This window comes from Hordeum vulgare, chromosome 6H (assembly GCF_904849725.1).
Source record: "Hordeum vulgare subsp. vulgare chromosome 6H, MorexV3_pseudomolecules_assembly, whole genome shotgun sequence".
Lineage (NCBI taxonomy): Eukaryota > Viridiplantae > Streptophyta > Magnoliopsida > Poales > Poaceae > Hordeum > Hordeum vulgare.
The window spans coordinates 248463093-248483309 of NC_058523.1; the positions used below are offsets into that span (position 1 = coordinate 248463093).

At 51.8% G+C, this 20217-nt stretch overlaps 1 protein-coding gene across 1 annotated transcript in view; it reads left to right on the forward strand.

Moving 5' to 3' along the window:
• LOC123406032 (gamma carbonic anhydrase-like 2, mitochondrial) overlaps window positions 1-19696 on the forward strand; it is a 37684-nt gene extending 17988 nt beyond the window's left edge. The window contains exon 2 of the mRNA XM_045099534.1: window positions 19064-19696. Within this exon, the coding sequence (XP_044955469.1) occupies window positions 19064-19440 (377 nt within the window). The 3' untranslated portion in view covers window positions 19441-19696. The remainder of the gene's footprint in view (window positions 1-19063) is intronic.
• The last annotated feature ends 521 nt before the right edge of the window (window positions 19697-20217 follow it).

Genomic DNA, 20217 nt, shown 5'->3' on the forward strand with positions numbered 1-20217 from the left:
TTAAGGCTTTGGAGAACTTTTCTAGATCGAGGATCCCCAATCCGCCAAGATATAATGGTCTACAAACCAACTTCCAGTTGACCTTACATTGACCTCGAGAGACCGAGTTGGTGCCTGCCCATAAGAAGGCCCTCTGAATCTTCGTTATTTCTGCGGAGGTCCCAGCCGGAATGTTGAGTGCGGTTATGAAATATATGGCTAGAGAGGAAAGTACGGATTTGACCAGTGTGGTTCTCCCCGCGATGTTAATGTTCCATCCTTGCCATGGGGGGAGTTTTCTAGCCACCTTGTCGACCAGAAATTGACAATCAGATTTCTTAAGTTTGTGTGTGGACAGAGGTAGGCCAAGATAACGCAAAGGGAAAGCAGCTCTAGTGGCGGGGAAGCTTTGGAGAATGTCATCAAGATCGACGTTGGCACAGTGAATGGGTGCGACAATACTCTTGTGCGGGTTAGCCTTGAGGCCTGAGACCTCCCCAAAGTTAGCAAGAATTGCCGCAAGATTCTGTATGTCCTCTTTGATAGGAGCCATAAAGATAGCAGCGTCGTCGGCGTAGAGAGAGGTACGCATAGTGGAAGCCTGACCACGAAGACGGTGGAGAAGGCCAAGATCAGTGGCCTTATCAAGAAGCTGCTGTAAAGGATCAATAGCGATGACGAACAGCAACAGAGACAGAGAGTCACCCTGTCGGAGCCCTCTTCCAAGTTTTATTGGCTCGCCTGGGATACCATTGATAAGGACCCTCAAAGATGAGGAAGCCCAGATGGCGGTAATCCAGTTTCTAAATCTGGGAGGGAAGCCGCGGCGTTGTAGCAAGTCCAAAATATAGAAGTCCAAAATATAGTCCCAGTGGATGGAGTCAAAGGCCTTCATAATGTCCAACTTAAGCAGCAATGAAGGGGTCTTGTTCCTATGTAGACGGCGGACAAAGCCCCGAACAAACATGAAATTATCGTGGATGCTTCTGGATTTGATGAAAGCACTTTGAGAGTTGGAGATTAATCCATTCATGAAGGGGGCTAGCCGAGATGCCATGATTTTGGATAGAATCTTTGTGAAAGCATGTATGAGGCTTATTGGATGAAAATCTGAAATATCTTCTGCGCCGTCTTTCTTGGGTAAAAGCACAATGTTTGCCGAGTTTAACCAGTGCAGGTGTGTGGTTTGTAGATTCGAGAAGGCATTGATCGCCTTCATCATGTCCACTTTGATGATCGACCAACAAGACTTAAAGAACGCTCCTGTAAAACCGTCCGGTCCTGGTGCCTTGTCGCCCGGCATTTGCGAGATGGCGGAGAGGACCTCGCTCTCCGTAAAGGCGTCGCCGAGGCTGGTTAAATCGCACTGATTGAATTGTAGGCCTTCCCAATTAAGGTCCCGGGACCGGGGGGCCCCATTCTGAAGGATAGCAGAGAAGTGCTCGTGTGCCACCTTTTCTTTTTCCGCATGAGAGGTTACCCAACCAGGTCCAACTTTGAGCCTATGAATGTAGTTCTTTCTTCTCCTCGCATTGATCCTTGTGTGAAAGTATTTGGTATTTGCATCTCCGTATTTGAGATCCTTGATTCTCGCGCATTGCTTTTTTCTCGTCCTTTCGAGAACGGCAAGGCTAATGACTCTTCTCTTCAATCTAGCCCTCAACTCCGATTCTTGTTGAGAGAGTAGTCGCGATTCTTGGGCCATATCGAGATGAAGAATGACGTGTAGGGCCGCGTGAGGTTGAATTTTTGTGTTGGAGAAAAGTTGTTTGCTCCAAACTTGGAGCATGGAGGCTGTTTTTTGCAATTTGTGGAACAGTATGTGGTATGGCTCACTGTGTCCAGTTTCCATCCCCCAAGCCTCCTGAACGACTCGCCTAAAGTTGGGCATCGAAATCCAAAAGTTTTCGAAACGGAAGGTCTTAGGGCGCTTCGGTCCATGCGCTTGGAATAGGAGCAGCGGGCAATGGTCCGAAAGAGAGGAAGATAGCGCATGAAGAATGTGACCCTGGAAGGAGGTATCCCATTCCGAGTTGCAGAAGAAAGAATCAAGCTTGCTAAGGGTGGGGGTTTCCCGTTCATTACTCCGGGTGAAACGTCGATTCTGGAGATGGATTTCGCTTAGTTCCCCACTCGCCAGAGCCTCCCGAAATTTCCTAATTCTTAGCCTGTTGAAAGTTGGTTTGTTTTTGTCGCAAGCTCTGTGGATTTGGTTAAAGTCCCCACATACTAGCCACCGATCCCCCAATGGTGGTTTATGCCCCAGCAGCTCGGCGTGGAAGTCCTCCTTTCTACTTGAGGCAGTTGGGCCGTAGACCGTCGTGATTTTAAAGTGCTCGTTTGATGAAATTATGAGAACCTGTGCCGATAAGCAGAATTCGCCCGCTTGGATATTGGAGCATCGAACCTTGTCTTCGTCCCAGAGAAGAAGGATGCCTCCACGAGTGCCTTGTGCGGGTCTTTGTGCAAATTGTTTTAACCTGTGTCCACCCAGGAAGGAGGCCGTGAAATGATCCATGTTCGGTAGTTTTGACTCCTGCAAACATACAATTTGGCATTGCGCCGCTGCTATAGTCTCATGCACGGTAGTCTTTCTGTCCATGCTGTTTAGACCGCGGACATTCCAACATAAGATATTGCAATCTTGTGTTATCATTGAAACCTATAAAACCCGAAACCAGCTCGACGTGATCTGCAAGGGGTCCAATGGGGAGTCCAGTTTGATGCGTAACTAGTTGAATAACCCATCCTGGAAGCAAATTTGGTAGCCCTGGAATAGAAACTGATTGCTGAAAGATAACATGGTCTGGATACATGCGATACAAGCAGAGTGGAAAGATCAAGCAGAGTGGATACATGCGATACTAGCAGTAGCTTTAACCCCCACCGTGCCACAATAAGCTGGGATGGCACACCCCCTACACCCATTACTGCAATTGGAACCTAACATGGGAACTATCGAAGCCCAGATCGCTGTCAGCTGGCACACCCCCTACACCCATTACTGCAATTGGAACCTAACATGGGAACTATCGAAGCCCAGATCGCTGTCAGCTGACCGTGTCATGCTGCCGCCGCAGTTCCAGCGTCCATCTGAACTGCGTCCTCGGAGGGAGGCTCCAGCGTCGCCGAAGGGTGAACTGCGTCCTCAGAAGGGGGCTCCAGCGCACCTGCACCCCCATGTGCCATCAGGGCATCCTCGACCGCCGTGGTCAGGTCACAGTCTAGACGAAAAAGGGCACGAAGAGCATCGATCGCGATGACAGGCAGTCGCCCATGAAACAAAGCTGCAAACTTCCCAATGGCTTCTTCGGTGAGTTGGTCACCCTCGTTGACGATGCCCATGCGACGGCACAACAGCTTCTCCGCCATCTTTGCAATGGGTGTGACGCAGCCTTTGTTCTTGATTTTGATGCTGGACCGTCTCAGGGTGAATCCACCCTCCCCCCTGTTGATGTCCATAGCAGCCATGGTCTTCCTCCTGTTTGTGACTGTCCTTTGGGGTGGTGGTGGGGAATGGAGTAAAGGTGCGCAGACGGTGGTGAACAGCGACGGTGGTGTGTTCGCCCCACCAGTGGCCTCCTGGGACAGAGACTGGCCGCAGTCGATCTCCCTCTGGACCACCAGGCCACCTGAAGTTGAGGGGGCAGCGGCGTCCCCACACCGGTTGTTATCGTTGCTGACTGGGCTCATGTGCAGTTTCACTTTCATAGATTTAAACAGCTGCTGCCACAGATTACTTGTGAATATTCTGTCTCTATCAGTAACAATGACCAAAGACATTATCAGAGAATGCTCTAGCCACAGATTACACTAAAATGCGGTGTTGCAATGCTATAAAATGAGCATATTTAGTGAATCTGTCTACCACCACTAGGATTAAGTTTTTGCCTTCAGAAGTGGGCAGTCCTTCCACAAAGTCCATGCTGATGTGGGCCCAAGCAAAGTCTGGAACTGACAAGGGTTCCAACAACCCAGGGTAAGGGGAATGTTCAGCTTTGGTAAGTTGATACACTGGGCACTTTTTAACAAATGCAATTACATCCTGTTTCATACCATGCCAATGAAAAACTAGCTTCACCCTTTGATATGTAGCTCTTTCTCCTGAATGTCCTCCTAATTCAGAACTGTGAAACACTTTCAGTATCTCTTCTCTTGTTGTTAAATTTGAGTATACCATTTCTGAAAGAATAAGCAGTGGTGTTCTCTTTATCCACAACACATGCAACAATCAAGTCTCTCACTTTACTGTCATCTTGGTAGCTCTTCATCACCTCCTTTACCCAAGTAGGGGCAGCAACACTAGCAGTAGGGATAACACTTTGTGTTTAACTCTGGACAGAGCATCAACAACTCTATTTTCCTTTCCTTTTCTGTACTCAATGGTGAAAATGTACCCTAGGAGCTTGAGCAGTAGTTTGTGCCGAATCCCCTCAGTAATCTTTTGCTCCTGGATGTACTTGAGGCTCTCTTGATCTGTTCTAATAACCAGGGCAGTGGCTAGGAAGTAATGTCTCCATTTTTTTACAGCTTCAATTATAGCCATTGTCTCTTTGTCATAGGTGGACATATCCTTGAATAAATCTTCTGTAATAGCCACTTAACCCCAAGAAACTCCTGAGTTCAGTTATAGCTGTAGGAATTGGCCACTCCTGGATGGCTTTAATTTTTCCTGGTCAGTAGATACTCCCTCTGAAGTAATGATATGGCTTAGTATTCTACCTCGTGTTGACCAAAGGAGCACTTATCCAGCTTAGCATATACTATTTGTTTTCTTGGAGGATGTCAAACACTTGTGCCAAATGTTCCTTATGTTCTTCCATGGAGATACTGAAAACCAAGGTATCATCAAAGAACACCACCACAAATTTGAGAAGGCCAAATAACAGATCCATAAGAGCTTGAAATGTTGGGGGACCATTAGTGAGGCCAAAGGACATTACTAAATATTCAAACAGTCCCGTATGTGTTGAAAATGCAGTTTTAGGGATGTCTTCCTCAGCCATTCTTATTTGATGATATTCATTTCTTAAGTCAATTTGGAGATCTTTTTGCTCCCTTCAGCTGGTCTAGTAGATCCTCAATCACTTGAATAGGATATTTATTTTTGACAGTGATAGCATTCAGTTTTCTGTAGTCAGTGCACAGTCTCCATGATCCATCTTTTTTCTTGACCAATAAAACAGGGGAGGAAAATGGACTAGTACCTAGGTCTTATTATCCCTTTCTTTAACAAATCTAGGATAATTCTTTCTAGTATTTCCTTCTGATGATGGGGCACTCTGTATGGTCTTTGGTTTACTATTTTTGCACCTTCCATTAAAGGGATCCTGTGATCACAGAGCCTATGAGGAGGCAGCCTAGTGGGCTCTTGGAACAATGGTTCAAACTGCTGTAGGAGAGGCTGCAGTTTAGTGGGCACTTCCTGATTTGTTGTTTCAAAATTAGTACCACAGGTTGTGAACAAGAAAAATCCACATACAGCTTGGTTGTTTCTTTGCGTTTACTACCAAGCTGTATTTGTGTTTTGGCTGGACGTGAACAACTCTGGCGGAGGATGGACAGTCTCCGCTCCGCTCTCCCTCTCCCTCCCGCTTCCCTAGCCTGACCCAACCCTCCACCAGCCTCGCCGCCGTCGAATCCATGCCGGTGGCCCTCCTCCCCAGCCCCTCCCCCTCCCTTCGCTGTGTGCCATGTCAGGGGACCGCGTCTCCTTCGGCGACGGCCGTTGGTCCGGCTCCGACAGTGAATCCTCGGCGCGCTCCTACAGCGAGGTAGCTCGCATGCCACCGGCCGCCCGGTGCGCCGTCCCCGCGTCTGCCTCCTGGAGCACCGCCCCCGCGCCCCTGCCTCCGACCCAGTGGTGGCGCCGCCGCGGTTGCCGGCCAAGGCCCGCATCGGCCCCCGCTCCGAGGTGCACCGCGTTGCTGGCGGCGACGTGGTGGATGCTGACGGCTTCCAGCAGCCCCGTCGCAAGAACCGCCTCCGCCCCCGCCGTGCGCCCGAGCCGGAGCCCGCGCTGCAGCGCCTGCGCAGCCCCTCCCCTGAGGCAATCGCTGGGCTCTGCTTCCGATGCCTGGATCATCGCCACCGGGTCCGGGACTGCAAGAGCGACATCCGCTGCCGGAAATGCCTCATCTCCGGCCACGACTCCCGCGGCTGCGAGAACTACCACCGGCGAATGGGTCGCGCTCCCCTAAACGCCCGCAGCCAGAACGACTCCGCGGCCGGCCCTGCTCTCAACGTCCCCCTGCCACCGCCTCTGCTCTCAGCTCCGGCTGCCCAGGTGCCTGCCGCTGTACCAGCGCGGGTCATCCTCGCGCGCACCGTTGAGATGGAAGAAGCAGAGGAAGTGCTGGCCCGGGCGATGGTGATCACCATCACGGGCACCAGGCCGAAAGTGTCCGCCGACGAGGTCGCTGACCTGCTCCACCGCATCTTCAACTTCGAGGTCGAGGACTTCACCATCCACGCGCACCAGCCCGAGGACTTCATCGTCATCTTCGGCTCTAGAGCATGCAAGGACCACATGAACGGCGATCATCTCGTCTATGGCCCAAAATTTACCCTGTCATTGCGCCCGTGGTGCAAGCTCGCACATGTCGGCTTGGGTGGGTTCGAATACCGTGTCGAGCTCGAGCTCCGCGGCATCCCTGCCCATGCTTGAGTGTGGCCACGACAGAGCATATCCTCGGCACAACGGTTTGGATCGAGCGGCTTCATCCTCGTACTCGGTCCCGCGCCGACCTCGACGTGTTCCGGCTTGCTGGGCGCACGCATGATCCTGATGCCATCCGGCGCGCCGTTGCACTGGAGGTCGTCGAGCTGCTCCCCGGCGTTGGCTCCTCCGCCCCGACTGTCCGCATCCTGACGTACCCCATCGCCATCTCCCTCACGCGCTCTGAGATAGACCGCACCCATGCCCGTGCTGTGAGCGCCGCCGGCCGCGACAGGGATGGCAACGGCGGCGCTGGCAACGGCGGCGCTCCGGACGCCGGCCAAGACCCTGGCCGCTCCTGCCGCCGTGGCCGCAAGCGCCGCCGCGCCGCCCTCGGGCCACGCTGATGGCACTGCCATTGATTCCCTAGGATGGCAGGCCAAGGATCGTCCTCCATGTGCGGATGGTGTCGCCATGGCTCCCTGGGGTTCCTGCACGGAGGCGGCGCCGCCGGTCGCTCGTCGTCCCCTCGTGGGCATGCTTCCATGGCCTGGCCAGGATGGGGCCCGCCACTTTCGTTGGGATGCCAAAAGAGGAAAGGCAAAAAGGAAGGAAAAGCAAACTCCTGTAGACGGTCCTCCCCCCACGACTGCAGCAGACGGGGACGTAGGGCCAGCAGGATCAGATTCGCTGCGATGCGCGCCAGCTGGCAGCTTGGCATTGGCGGCGATCGACCCAGATGCCACCCCGAATTTGAATCCGGTGTCGCCTTCTGCTCGGGATGATGACGCTGGGGGGCCCAACTCTGGCCTGTGCAGCCCCAGGCCTCGTCGGGATCTGGCCCCTGTCGGCTCTGACAGCGAGGTGCCAGACTCGTAGCTGGCGAGTCCGTCCTCACTGGCCAACGACACAGTCCGGTCGGGACAAAGCGAAGCTTTGGCCGTGTCACCGCCTGCCACCGATTTGGAGCCTTCTGAGGGCCGGTCCCCGGGGACCGCGAGGACTGAGGGGGAGGGCGCGCGAAGCGATTCTCCTGCCATTATTTTGCCGCCTCCCCCAGCCCTGCAAGAAGGTACTCAAGTGTCGGCCCAGCAGGCCGCCATATCACCGCCAAGGCCCAAGCAAGCTGATGGGCCGGTGTAGGACCAGATTTTGCCTTCGCCCTCGTCGCCCCCTCCTCAGCTTAGTGCTAGGGGGCCCATCGATGATTGTGCTGCCATACGCTCTTCCCCCAATCGCTTCGCCTCGCCGCCGATTACCTTTCGTCGCCCCAGGGAACGTACTGCCACCGACGTGCACTGGACCCTCGGGGATTTCCTTGCTGCCGCCACGAAGCAAATTGCTGCCTCTCTCCCTGCGTCGGGGAAGAGGCATCCCCGCCGTCCCTGAGCTTCTCCGTCCCTCGCCGTGGCCGCTCTGCCTCCACTGCTAAATCCCCCGGAGCGGCGCCGCCCACTGCCGAACGGAGGGCGCAGGTGCAGGTCCTGCGCACACTCGGGATCATTGACATTGACCAACGGATCACTGCCGCGGAGATGCGCGCATATGACGGCATCGTCGCCGCGCCCATCCCGCTCGACGTGCTCGCGGCTATGGCCGCGCTGATCGACCGAAAACTACCTGAGGGACTTTGCCACCTGACGAGCGCTCCTGCGACCACTGCCGTCGCCGACGAGACTTAGCCTTCGTGCTGCAATCTTCGACCGTCAATTCCGTTGTTTATGGATCACGGCCTTAAGATTGTAATTTGGAACGTCCGCGGCTTAAACTCTCGCGCTCGACGTTACGCTGTTAGATCGCTGATCGAGACCACGGGTGCGACCATTGTTTGCTTCCAGGAAACAAAAATGGATTTGATCTGCTCGTCGGTGCTTCTCGACACGCTGGGGTCTGAGTTTGACGATTACGTCTACCTACCGGCATTAGGTACGCGCGGAGGCATCCTCCTCGCTTGGAAGAGCCGGTCTATGAGCATCACAGACCCAACGTTCTCTGCGAACGCGATCACTGCTAAGGTGACACTAGGCACGGCCACGCCATGGTGGATGACGGTGGTATATGGTCCGCAGGATGAGGCGGCCAAGGTTGGGTTCCTCCAGGAACTACGCGACATCCGCGCCGGTTGCCTTGGGCCATGGATGCTTTGCGGAGACTTTAATCTGATCTACCGCGACGAGGACAAAAATAACTGCAATCTCCATCGACGAATGATCGGCAGGTTTCGACGGGTGATCAATGAGTTCGCGCTGAAGGAAGTATATCTAAACGGGTGCCGCTACACTTGGTCGAACGAGCAGTCTCCCCCTACCGTCGTGCACCTCGACAGAGTCTTAGTCTTATGCACCTCGGACTGGGAGGAAGCGCATGCTGCCTGCCACCTTCGTTGCTTGGCTTCGGTCGTTTCTGATCACAACCCGCTGCTGTTGGACTGTTCCCCTGTGCCTGCCGCTCAACACAGCTTCCGCTTCGAGGATCTCTGGTTGCGGCTCGACGGTTTCAACGAGACGGTCGCCTTAGCCTAGAATTCGGTCACCCATGCTGACCCATTCCACCGTTTGATGCTTCGGCTCCAGGCCACGGCGCGGCTGCTGACCAGTTGGAGCTCCCGATCTGTCGGGAACATTAGAAGCAAGCTCACCATCTCTCGTGAGCTTATCTCACGATTTGACAAGGCGCAAGAGGACAGGCTGCTGTCACCCCATGGAGAGTGGCTCCGTAAGCAGCTCAAAATCTCATATCCGGGGCTCGCCTCAATGGAGCGCACGTTGGCACGCCAGCGTGCTCGTTTGGCCTACTTGAAGGACGGCGATGCCAATACCGCCTTCTTCCATCGAGAGTGCTCTTATCGCCGGCAGAAGACTAGGATCTTCGGGCTTGCCGTGGAGGGCCAATTGGTCACCGAGCAGGGAGGTCTCGCCCAGGCAGCTTACGAGCACTACGATGCCCTCCTGGGCACCGCCATCGACCGCGAGCACACTGGAGCTGTCGGAGCTGATCGTGCCCACGGACCTGGATGACCTAGACTTGCCTTTCAGCGCCGACGAGATTTGGCCGGCGATTAAGCGCCTGCCTGCGCGTAAGGCGCCGTGGCCGGACGGCTTCACCGCAGAGTTTCTGCGGGCCTGTTGGAGCACGGTTCGGCAAGACTTCGTCGACGTCTTCCAACAGTTATTTGAGATGCGAGGCAGGGGCTTTGCTAGCCTGAACCAAGCGCTGCTCTCCTTGTTGCCCAAGCGAGCTGATGCCAGTACACTCAATGATTATCGGCCTATTAGCCTGATTCATCTTGTGGCCAAAATCTTCGCCAAGGTCCTCTCGCTGCGCCTCGCTCCTAAACTTGATGGACTGGTCAGTAAGAGTCAGAATGCATTTATCACTGGTCGAAGCCTCCAAAACAATTTCATCCTTGTCAAGCATTCTGCGAGGCTGTTACACCAGCTCGGCGCCCCAAGGATCCTGCTCAAGTTGGACCTGGCACGCGCATTCGATTCTCTGTCCTGGCCTTTCTTGTTCGAGGTCCTGCGGGGATATGGATTTGGCAGCAGATTCTTGGAGTGGATAGCTATCCTCCTTTCATCAGCGAGCACACGAGTCCTGATGAACGGCGAGTTCGGCCCCCCTATATGGCACCGTCGAGGGCTCCGTCAAGGGGATCCCCTCTATCCGCAGTTGTTCGTGCTCGCCGTCGACACACTCAGACGGCTAATTCGGAGGGCAATTGAAGTTGGTGTTCTGGCAAGACTGCACCCTGCGAGGTCGATCCCCACGGTGTCGCTATATGCTGACGACGTTGTGCTCTTCTGCCACTGTTCGACAAGCGACACCATGGCGGTGCGGGAGATCCTGAAGCTGTTCGGCACGGCCTCTGGTCTGATGGTGAATTACACCAAAAGCACGGCAACGCTGCTGCACTGCGACTACGACACAACTACTATCGCCATTGCCAACTTGGGATGCCCCATCACCCAGCTTCCGATCACCTACCTCGGGATCCCCCTCACTATTAGGCGCCCCACGGCCTCCCAGCTTCAGCCCCTTGTGGATAGGATCGCCGATCGCCTGCCAACTTGGAAGGCGGGGCTGATGAACAAGCCTGGGCGTCTTGCTCTGGTCAAATCCATCCTGGGAGCCATCCCCGTGCACCAGCTCCTAGCGTACGCGCCGCCGAGAAAGACGCTTCGTCAGATCGAAAAAATCGAGCGCGGCTTCCTATGGGCTGGTCGACGTGCGGCCAATGACGGCCAATGCCATGTTAACTGGCGCCGCGTCTGCCGGCCCATACAACACGGTGGTCTTGGGGTACAGGACCTGGAACGCGCCGGGCTTGCCCTTCGCCTTCGATGGCTTTGGTTCTCCCGCACAGGCCCGGAGCGTGCCTGGCATGGCCTGGACTTGCAGTCCTCCTCTGAGGAACGCACGCTCTTCTTTGCCTCCACCTTCATGACCGTCGGCAATGGCAGCTCTGCCCGCTTTTGGGAGGACCGGTGGCTAAATGGCAAGTCCGTCCGCAAACTCATGCCCCAGCTGTACGCATGCATACCCAAAAGACGAGGCAAGATCAGGACAGTGGCTGAGGGCCTCCTTGGCAACTCTTGGGCCAGAGACATTCTTGGAGTTCTAGGCGTCCACGAGATAGGCCAATACTTGCAGCTATGGCAGCTTGCCCAGCAAGTCACGCTCTCAACCGAGCCAGACAAGTTAACTTGGAGGTGGACGACGAACGACATCTACACCGCACAATCTGCTTACCTAGCAACATTCCAGGGCTCCACGACGTGCTTCTCATGGAAGCTTATATGGAAGAATGGGGCTCCCCCAAAGGTCAAATTCTTCCATTGGCTTGCCTGCCAGGACCGATGCTGGACTGCTGAGCGTCTCGCGTGCCACGGCATGCAGCACCACCCCTGATGCCTGCTCTGCGATCAAGCCCCAGAAACGATGCGCCACCTAATGCTTGAATGCCCCTTTGTTCGCCAAACTTGGCATGAGATCCTCGCCTGGCTCAGGATGACAGCCACCCCACCGGACCATGAGGCCTCACTAATGGACTGGTGGCTGCAGGCCAAGCAGAACACGCCGAAGCCGCTGCACAAGGGCCTCGCGTCCGCCACCCTCCTCGTGCCTTGGATGATTTGGAAGCACCGCAATGCTTGCGCCTTTGAAGGGGCTCGGCCTACTTCGCTCCAGCTGCTCAACAACATCAAGGAGGAGGCCCACTGCCTGGGTCAAAGCCGGCGCTCGTGGCCTTAGAGTAGTGCTACCTCAGACCTGGGATGTCCACTAATTTCTCTCGTTTTACTTTGTAATTGGTACCTCCTAGGAGGACATGTAACCCAAACTCTGCCTTTTCAATGTTAAAAACGCAAATGTCATTTGCGCTTTCTCGAAAAAAGTTTCTTTGTGTTTTCCTGGGTTTCCTGTAGAGGACTTAAGGGCACAGTTTCATCAATGAATGTTACCATGTGGCACTGGAGTGGAAATTTTCTTCCATTTCAAGAAAGTCCATCTGAATTGGGCTATACTTCTTTAACCAGTCCAGTCCCAAAATGATGTCATAAATTCTGAAAGTCACAGAATCTAGTTCCCTGAATTTCATATGGACAGTGTTCTACTGTGAACTCATTCCATAATACTTTCCCACTTGCCACTATCACTTTAACTTTAGTATTCGCCATAGGTGCCACTGACATTTTGCTAGCAATTTCAGGAGAAACAAAAGTGGAAGTACTACCACTGTCCACTAGAGCAGTAGCCATAAAATCACCAATTTTTACTGACAGAATGAAGGTATTTCTAGTAGTTCCTATTCCCATAGCAGCATGTGCTGACAGTTGCAGCTATGTATCCTCTTGAGGTGGTACAACTTAGTCCAAATCTGGATCATCAAAGTCAGTAAAATAGATTATCTCAGATTGTTCTGTTTCCTGGGCTTGCAGTGTCTGAATTTGAGCCTTTTGGTTCATCCTAGCCTATGCCTTGGTACCCATGGTTCTCTGCATTTGTAGCACACTTGGTTCCGCTTGGCTTGCTGAATGATGGTGTTTCTGTTAGGCACAACTGTATTACCCTGAATATTTGGCTGGTCAAATACTTGCATCTTTGGTTGTGGGACATAGGGCCTTGTCTGAACTACTACAGGTGGAGCTTGAGCCTTCTCCATTCTCCTAGCATACCACACAACAGTTTGCATATCTTTTGGTTTAAAACACTCCACATGGCTCTTTATGTAGGGGTTAAGACCAGCCACAAAGCTAGTAACATAATAATCATTAGGAATCCCAGGGTTTTCCCTTCTCATGATGTTCAACAACTGTCCAAATTGTTCCACATAAGCAGCTGTTGTTATAGTTTGTTGGACATCATGAAAGGAAGTGACAATGTCACAAACAGACTGAACAGATTTCTGTTAGATAAGAGGGAACAAAACTTGTGCCAAGGAACATTGCTAGGAGCATACCCATTTCCTCTCCACCATTGTACAACAGGTCCTTTGAGATAGGATATTGCTAACTCAGTTCTGTGTTCAATAGGTGTTTTGGCTGCTGCAAAATATTACTCCAAATTCTGTATCCAAGACTCTGGGTCCTGTCCTTGCATGTTCAGTTTGGCAGGTTTGACAGTCAGAGGGCTTCTTCTGCCATCAATAAGTGTGTTCACCTTAATCTTTTAGTTGTCATAACCCTCAATCTCCTCCAGGTCATCCAGTTGAACAGTATTTGGCTCTACCGCACCATTTCCCACTGTTTCTCCCTTGTTGATTCCAAAGTTTGGGTGTCTGTAGGGAAATTGAGCTCCTTTCCATTATGATCTCTCCGTATAGCTGTGCCTACTGTACCTTTTTCAGGCATTGCCACCGAAGAAGGGGTCGAGGTCGATAGTTGTTTGGGACGCTCTGGGGCACATGAGGAGAAAGCACATGATTTTCTTTCTGTGGAGCACTACCATGAGCAGACGCATTATCACCTTCCTCTGCTGGGTCTGGCTCTGGATCCAGCAGTGAACGCCTGAAATTTTCCTGAATCTTATCGAAGTTTTTCTGCGTAGTGACAAAATTCTTGTTTACCGTAGCCTGGAACTGATGGAACTCATTTCGATCTTCCTCCAGCTCTTGTCGCAGTGTTTTGATGTCAAGCTCGAGCGATTCCAGCTGCAGATCCGGTGTAGTCGTTCAGTTCGCCACTCCTGTCATGGTGCTCTTAACAGAGCACGACCACAACCAGGGAGGGAAGGGAGGGACTTGTCCACAACTAGGGAGGGAAGGGAGGGACTTTTCACACACTCGCCGCCACCGACACCGCCACCAGCGTCGGCCTCCGATGGTGCACGATCAGATCCCAGGCGCTGAAATTTTACCACCCAAGCAATGAGCTTGAGCAACCAGGCTGAAGTTTTGAATGTACCCGACAGTGCCACTCCGGCCGCCACCGTGATGCCGCCACCTTCTCAAGCACAGAGAGGGATTTTATAGCCGAAACCAACCTCTACGCGGCTCCAATCAACGCCAATCACCGAGGACGGACTGGCCTCTGATACCAATTGTTAGGAACTAACTTAAGAATTCAGAAAGAAGACATGATTTCAGCTCAATTTTAGAGGATCCGGACACCTCAAGCTAGGGTGTGTATTGCAAGGAAAAGGGGAAAGTAGGTTCAGCTCGCCACCGGCGGCTAGGGTTTACACCAGATTAACATTACATGGTCCAAAATGAGAGAAAGGTAGCTGGCTAAATGAGAGAAAGGTAGCTGGCTATATAGCCATTACAGCAGGGCAGCCAGCACATGCTGTGCCAAAAAGTATATAGCTTTACATGACGCGCTTCCACCGTCCAATCACTGATGGACGATAAGGAACGAGGCAGCCTGGCGAATCGGTATCTTACACGGTGAGCCGTTGGATGCGAAATCAGCGGTCTTGACTCCGTCTGGCAAGCGCGAACAGGGGACTGCATTAACTGAAAATAGAAACGGCCTGACAGTAACTAAGCTGGCTGATTAATCTAATCCGCGCACGAATATGCAGTCTTTTAGTTGTGTTCTTGAGCATCTTTGGGAGGAGGAAGAACTGACAGTAGCTGTCGGGGAAAACCAACACCTATGGGAAGCTCGAGGAGTCCCTTGATCGTTTGGCGGGGAGAGGGAGGTATGGCGTCGAGAGCGGAACTAACGATCAACACCGGCAAGGCTCTTTTTACCCAGGTTCGGGCCGCTTGGCGCGTAAAACCCTACTCCTGCTTAGTTTGTATTGTGGGTTTACTGGAGGTTGATTTTGCTACAGTAACTTAGATGGTGATTAGGGAGTTTTTGCTACAGTAACTTAGATGGTGATTAGGGAGTCTCTGATCCCCAAAAGGTCCAAACCCCCAAAGGTCCAACCAGTCCAACCTCCCAAAAGGTCCCCCCCCCCTACGAATGAGCTTTGGGCCTCCTTTTATAGGCAAAGGGGTCACCAGCAGTGCGGTCAACGTAGTGAACAGTGTTCACCGCTTTACTTCTTCGGTGGTGTTAGGGGCAATAAATGCCTTGTCTGGCCCCTGACCTGCCGCAAGGGGGTAGCGAAACGTACCTAGGTGAATCGACACATGGGCTCTGCGCTGGCACACGGGAGATGTGCTGGAGCGGTCGGATTACGGTAGAAACTTGTGGGGACACCTGGCGAGCGACAAGAGCTTGCTGGCCTGGAGCCTCCTTCGGGTGACTTGGTCACCTTCCCGGCAAGGAAGGCTTGACGGAGTCTTGGATACTTTCCCGGCAAGGAGGGCTTGCCAGAGGCTTGGATACTTTCCTGGCAAGGAGGGCTTGCCGGGGGCCTCGAGTCTTCCCGGCAAGGGAAGCTTGCCGGGGTCTTGCTGATCTTCGGGTATTCTTCCCGGCGGAGCGTGCCCGCCGGGGGCCTTGGGAGTCATCCCGGCAAGGAGGGCCTGTCGGGGCCTTGCGTCTGGAGCCCTTGCATCCCACGCCCCTCTTGGAGAGGGGAAGGGCATGGCCTTGGATTGCCTCTCTGCTGTCTTTCCGGTACACTGTTGCCGGGGGCGTCGTCGATGCCCGTGCACAAGTCTGGAGCACGAGGGACCCAGTCTCTAGTGCACCGACAGTAACTAAGCTGGCTGATTAACCTAATCCGCGCACGAATATGCAGTCTGTTAGTTGTGTTCTTGAGCATCTTTGGGAGGAGGAAGAACTAGCAAGTACGAGCGGCAGTAAAAATATGAGGTAAAGGCATGAATATGCAGTAAAAGCATGAGTGACATGTCGTGTGGTTTGGTCAGTGGGCAGGTAGAAATTAAAGGATTGACTAGACCACACGAGGTAAAGGCTACAGTGGGTCTAGCACATGCATCAATGCCCAACGTCATGAAGCCGGCCCATGTTAGGTCATAGCTAATGCGTGTTAACACAAATGTTTACCCTGTGACCAGCATTGTTAAGCTCAAATACACCCCCAGTGGTATGATTCTCTGTGCCAACCAGGTCACTCTATCATGTCAAATGAAAAAAAATGTGGATGCCTCAGAACATGATTTTTTCACACTGCCATCTAACTGTGGCGTGTTTTGTTCATGCAGAGATTGAAACCTCTGGATGAGCTTAACAATGGCATTCTAATGATAATATAAAATAAAGAAACGAGTCCACTGTCCGGTTATGCTCCACCTCCGCACTAATTGAACTGGTGGCCAGCCGGGCAAGCAGGGATTCCTTCGTCTGTGCCTCCAGTCAGGGCACAGGGCTGCGAGCCGCTATGCATAGGCATGCAGCGAGCTCTGTCGGTGTGGGTACAGTTCCAAGCCTAGATTTGGTTGCATGTGGTGGGACCTCAGTGGCTCTATACAGCACAAAACAAATCAAATACACTGCCAAATGAGCTGACCGTGCGGATCCCGATGGTGGTGGGACGGCCTCGATTCTGGCCTGCCTCTGATGCTCGGCTTCCATTCAAAATTTTCGGTGGTCTGCCCCTTTATATAGTAGCATTCACATTTTTTCGGTGGTTGGCCCCATTTTTTCGGTAGACAAGACTTCACCAACGAGCCCGTAAATCCATTCAGAATCTAAATCTCTAAACTCACTGGATTCTTTCCTAACAAAGATGCTTAATCAACTAGGACTAAAATTAAGGGATAAGGTAAATCTATTCAGACTCTAAATCTCTAAACTAACTCACTGGATTCTTTCCTAACAAAGATGCTTAATCAACTAGGACTAAAATTAAGGGATAAGACCACGTTTGATGGGCTGATCCACATAACATCTCTCCCTTGCTTAAAAAACAGTTTGTCTGCAAGTTGTAGGTTATCAATTGCCTCCCATTGGGTGCTACCACCTTGAACACACCGGTGACCCCGAACAGAAGCGAAGGTCCTGAGGATGATGTTCTGCTAACTCAGCCTGAGTGAGGCGCCAAACCTGCTGTGGAGGGAATGGCTCTGGAGTGGTTAACGACAGAACAGGTGCTGGTGGGGAAGGTATTGTAGCTGCGTTAACCGCAGGAAGATCGGAGGGGCACAAGGGCCCTGTAGGACCGGAAAGGCTGCCGTGGTGTGTTGTTGGAGGGAAATACCGCTGCTCATAGGCCTTGGCGAAGGAGATAACGGTGTGGAGGTCAGATGGCCGCTGAAGCTTGAGGCCAATGTGAAGACCATTGCACAGCCCTTCTTTGTACAGCACCGTTGTTGGGACGGTGTTAATGGCTAATTGTTGTGGCACATGAGCGCTAGAAACCTGCTCGCGTAGTCGGCGACCGCAGAAATGAACGGTAGAGTGCCAACTTGCCCAAGGTATTGACGCAGAGTGACAACCCAAACTGAAAGTGGCAGGCTTCCTTGAACTGCTCCTGTGTCGGCATGCTGAAATCGCGCTTGAGCTGTAAGTAACAAAACTGAACCTCATTGGTGAGGTGGTAGGCTGCAGTCTAGACCTTGTCAGCCACGTCTGTGCGCTGTTCGTGAAAAAACTACTCACCTATTGAGCCAACCAAGAGGATCGACCGAACTATCATACGCCAGGAAGTCGAGCTCCGAGGTGATTGTTAGGTAGGGGCGGGTGATGGACGGGGTGGATCCTTAGATGGTTGTTGAGGGTGGTGCGGCCATAACGGCATATAAACAAGGTTGACAGGTGGAGGCGGCGGTGAAAATCTGCGGCTGGTGCTGTTGCTCATGGTAGGGCTGCTGCTGATAGGTGGGCGGCAAGTGGTCCAGATTGATGTTAGGGGGTGCCTGTGGCGAGTAAGGAGATGGCTAGAGGTGGTAAAAATGTGTTGGCGGCTGAGGGTAGTTGGCAGCGGTCAACACAGGGTTGTGTTGCAAGGGGAAGTAGACGGTGGAAGGCAGGAAGGCGAGGGGGTGGTGGGGGTGGGCAATCTGCCCAGCCTGTGGAGGTCTGCCGGCAGCGGCGGTGGCAATTACCCCCACTGGAAAAGGGGACACTAGAGGTGTCGTTGACGAGGGGAAGCACCAGGGGCGAGTCGTCGTTGGAGAGGAGGGCCTGGGGCGCAGAGGTGAGCTCATGGGCGACTGCAGCAGCTGTGGAATATGGAGGTGGTGGCAGCGCCGCAAGCCGTTGCTCAAGTTCCGTCAAGCGCTGCACCAGCCCGGCAAGGACCGTCTAATCCTCCGCTCGTTGGCGTGTGAAGGCCTCCAATTGCTTCCTGATGATCTTCATTTGCTCTACAGCCTTAATCTTGATTTCTTTTTTTCTCGAAAAAATCTTGATTTCTTTGCCCGCAATCGTAGATGAATTTACTATTTACCTAACCCTAATTACTGAAAAGTAGATAAAAGTAAACGGCAATATTCTTCAATAGACAAGACTTGACCAACAAGCCGGCAAATCTATTCAAACTCTAATAAAAGCTCTAGACTGACTGGACTCTTTCTTAACAAAGATTAGGAATAACACTCCACGCTTGATGGGTTGGTCCACATAACAGGGTCAAAAAGAAACATATGAACTGAAGAAATCATAGGAACTGGAAAGTTTTGGAATAGCAAAACAAAGGAATAGTAACCAGAGGAAAACTAGACTAGTAGGCGTTTGGAGAACCAAAGGAAATACTGGCTAAAAAAGGCAGCAGCAACCCACCTTATATTTATTACTCAGGTTGCATGCTGATTTGACAGTAAGTAGCTTGCATGAACGGCTTTTCTATTTGGTACCAAGGCCATCGCCTCGGGCTTTTGGGCAAGAATTTGCTCTCTTTGCATGTTTCATTTCCTTCAATCCAATCTGTTGAACCGAACACTGCCACAGGGAGAAAAACTACAGGAAGTTTCCCTTTGATTTTCATGTAAACCGAACAGCTGAAGTAATAAAATGCTAATTTGGGGGGTGCTTGTTTTTTGCACGTGCCCTTTGTATGTAACCTATAGTTTTTGGTGATACCTTGCATTAGTTATTGGTTCTCATTTCTGGTTCGTGTTGTTCACAGGTCTTCCAGCTGAGACCCTTGTTGACCGGTATGTGACGGTGGGTGCGTACTGTCTTCTGCGTTCATGCACTATTGAACCTGAGTGCATCATCGGTCAGCATTCCATCCTAATGGAAGGCTCATTGGTTGAAACTAACTCAGTCCTTGAAGCTGGCTCCGTCCTGGCCCCAGGAAGGAGGATTCCGACTGGCGAGCTCTGGGCTGGCAACCCTGCTAGGTTTGTTAGGAAGCTGACCAATGAAGAGATCATGGAGATTCCAAAGCTCGCTGTGGCCATCAATGATCTGATGCAAAGCCATTTCTCAGAGTTCCTCCCATACTCTAATGCTTATTTGGAGGTAGAGAAGTTGAAGAAGTCGTTTTCAATTCCTTTGTAAGATCTTGTTTTCCCTCTCCCAGCAAATGAGTGAGGAAATAAAGCAGCTCGAATACTAGGAAGCTTTGTATTCAATCTAATTTGTAGCCTGGGTCCATCTGTTACGTTGAATTTTTTGTTCATGGTTGTGAACCGGGGACGCCCCTGGACAGCAGGAATTGTTCTTCGTTGCACCTTGTTCGGTAGTGCAACGCACATACATGTTTTTTCCCTCGCATTGACCATATTTTATGGTTAGAAATTGAGAAAATTCCTTATATGACACTGTTTTAAATGTTGCTTCCCTATTTGACACCCCAAAACTTTTTCTTCCCCATCCAACATAGCGTCTAAATTTTATGCCTCTTATAACACTTATTATATCCATTTTGAGCCTTCACGGTGTTAAATGACATGTGAAAAGACCTATTTACCCCTAATGTAATATGTGTTCAAAATTTTATAGGTTGTTTATCTTCATTATGCGACTCTATCTGGACGACAAGCCTGGTAGATCTACAATTTTGTAAATTTAGCACACTTCCGTATCAAGATGTCCGTGGTGGCGTAATAATTTCAGGGCTGCTAGTTGCGAGCCGTCAGATCCTATGTCATCAAACAGCTGAGCGGCATTTTTCATTTTTACAACAAAGGTGATGTTGCGGAAACATTTGCATAGAGCTTGTATTGTAAAAATCTTTACAATAAAGGTCATGTTGCAGAAAACTTTTATAACATATATGATAGGTTGCAGAAAACTTTTATAACATATAGGGCAGGTTGTAAAAAAATTTATTTA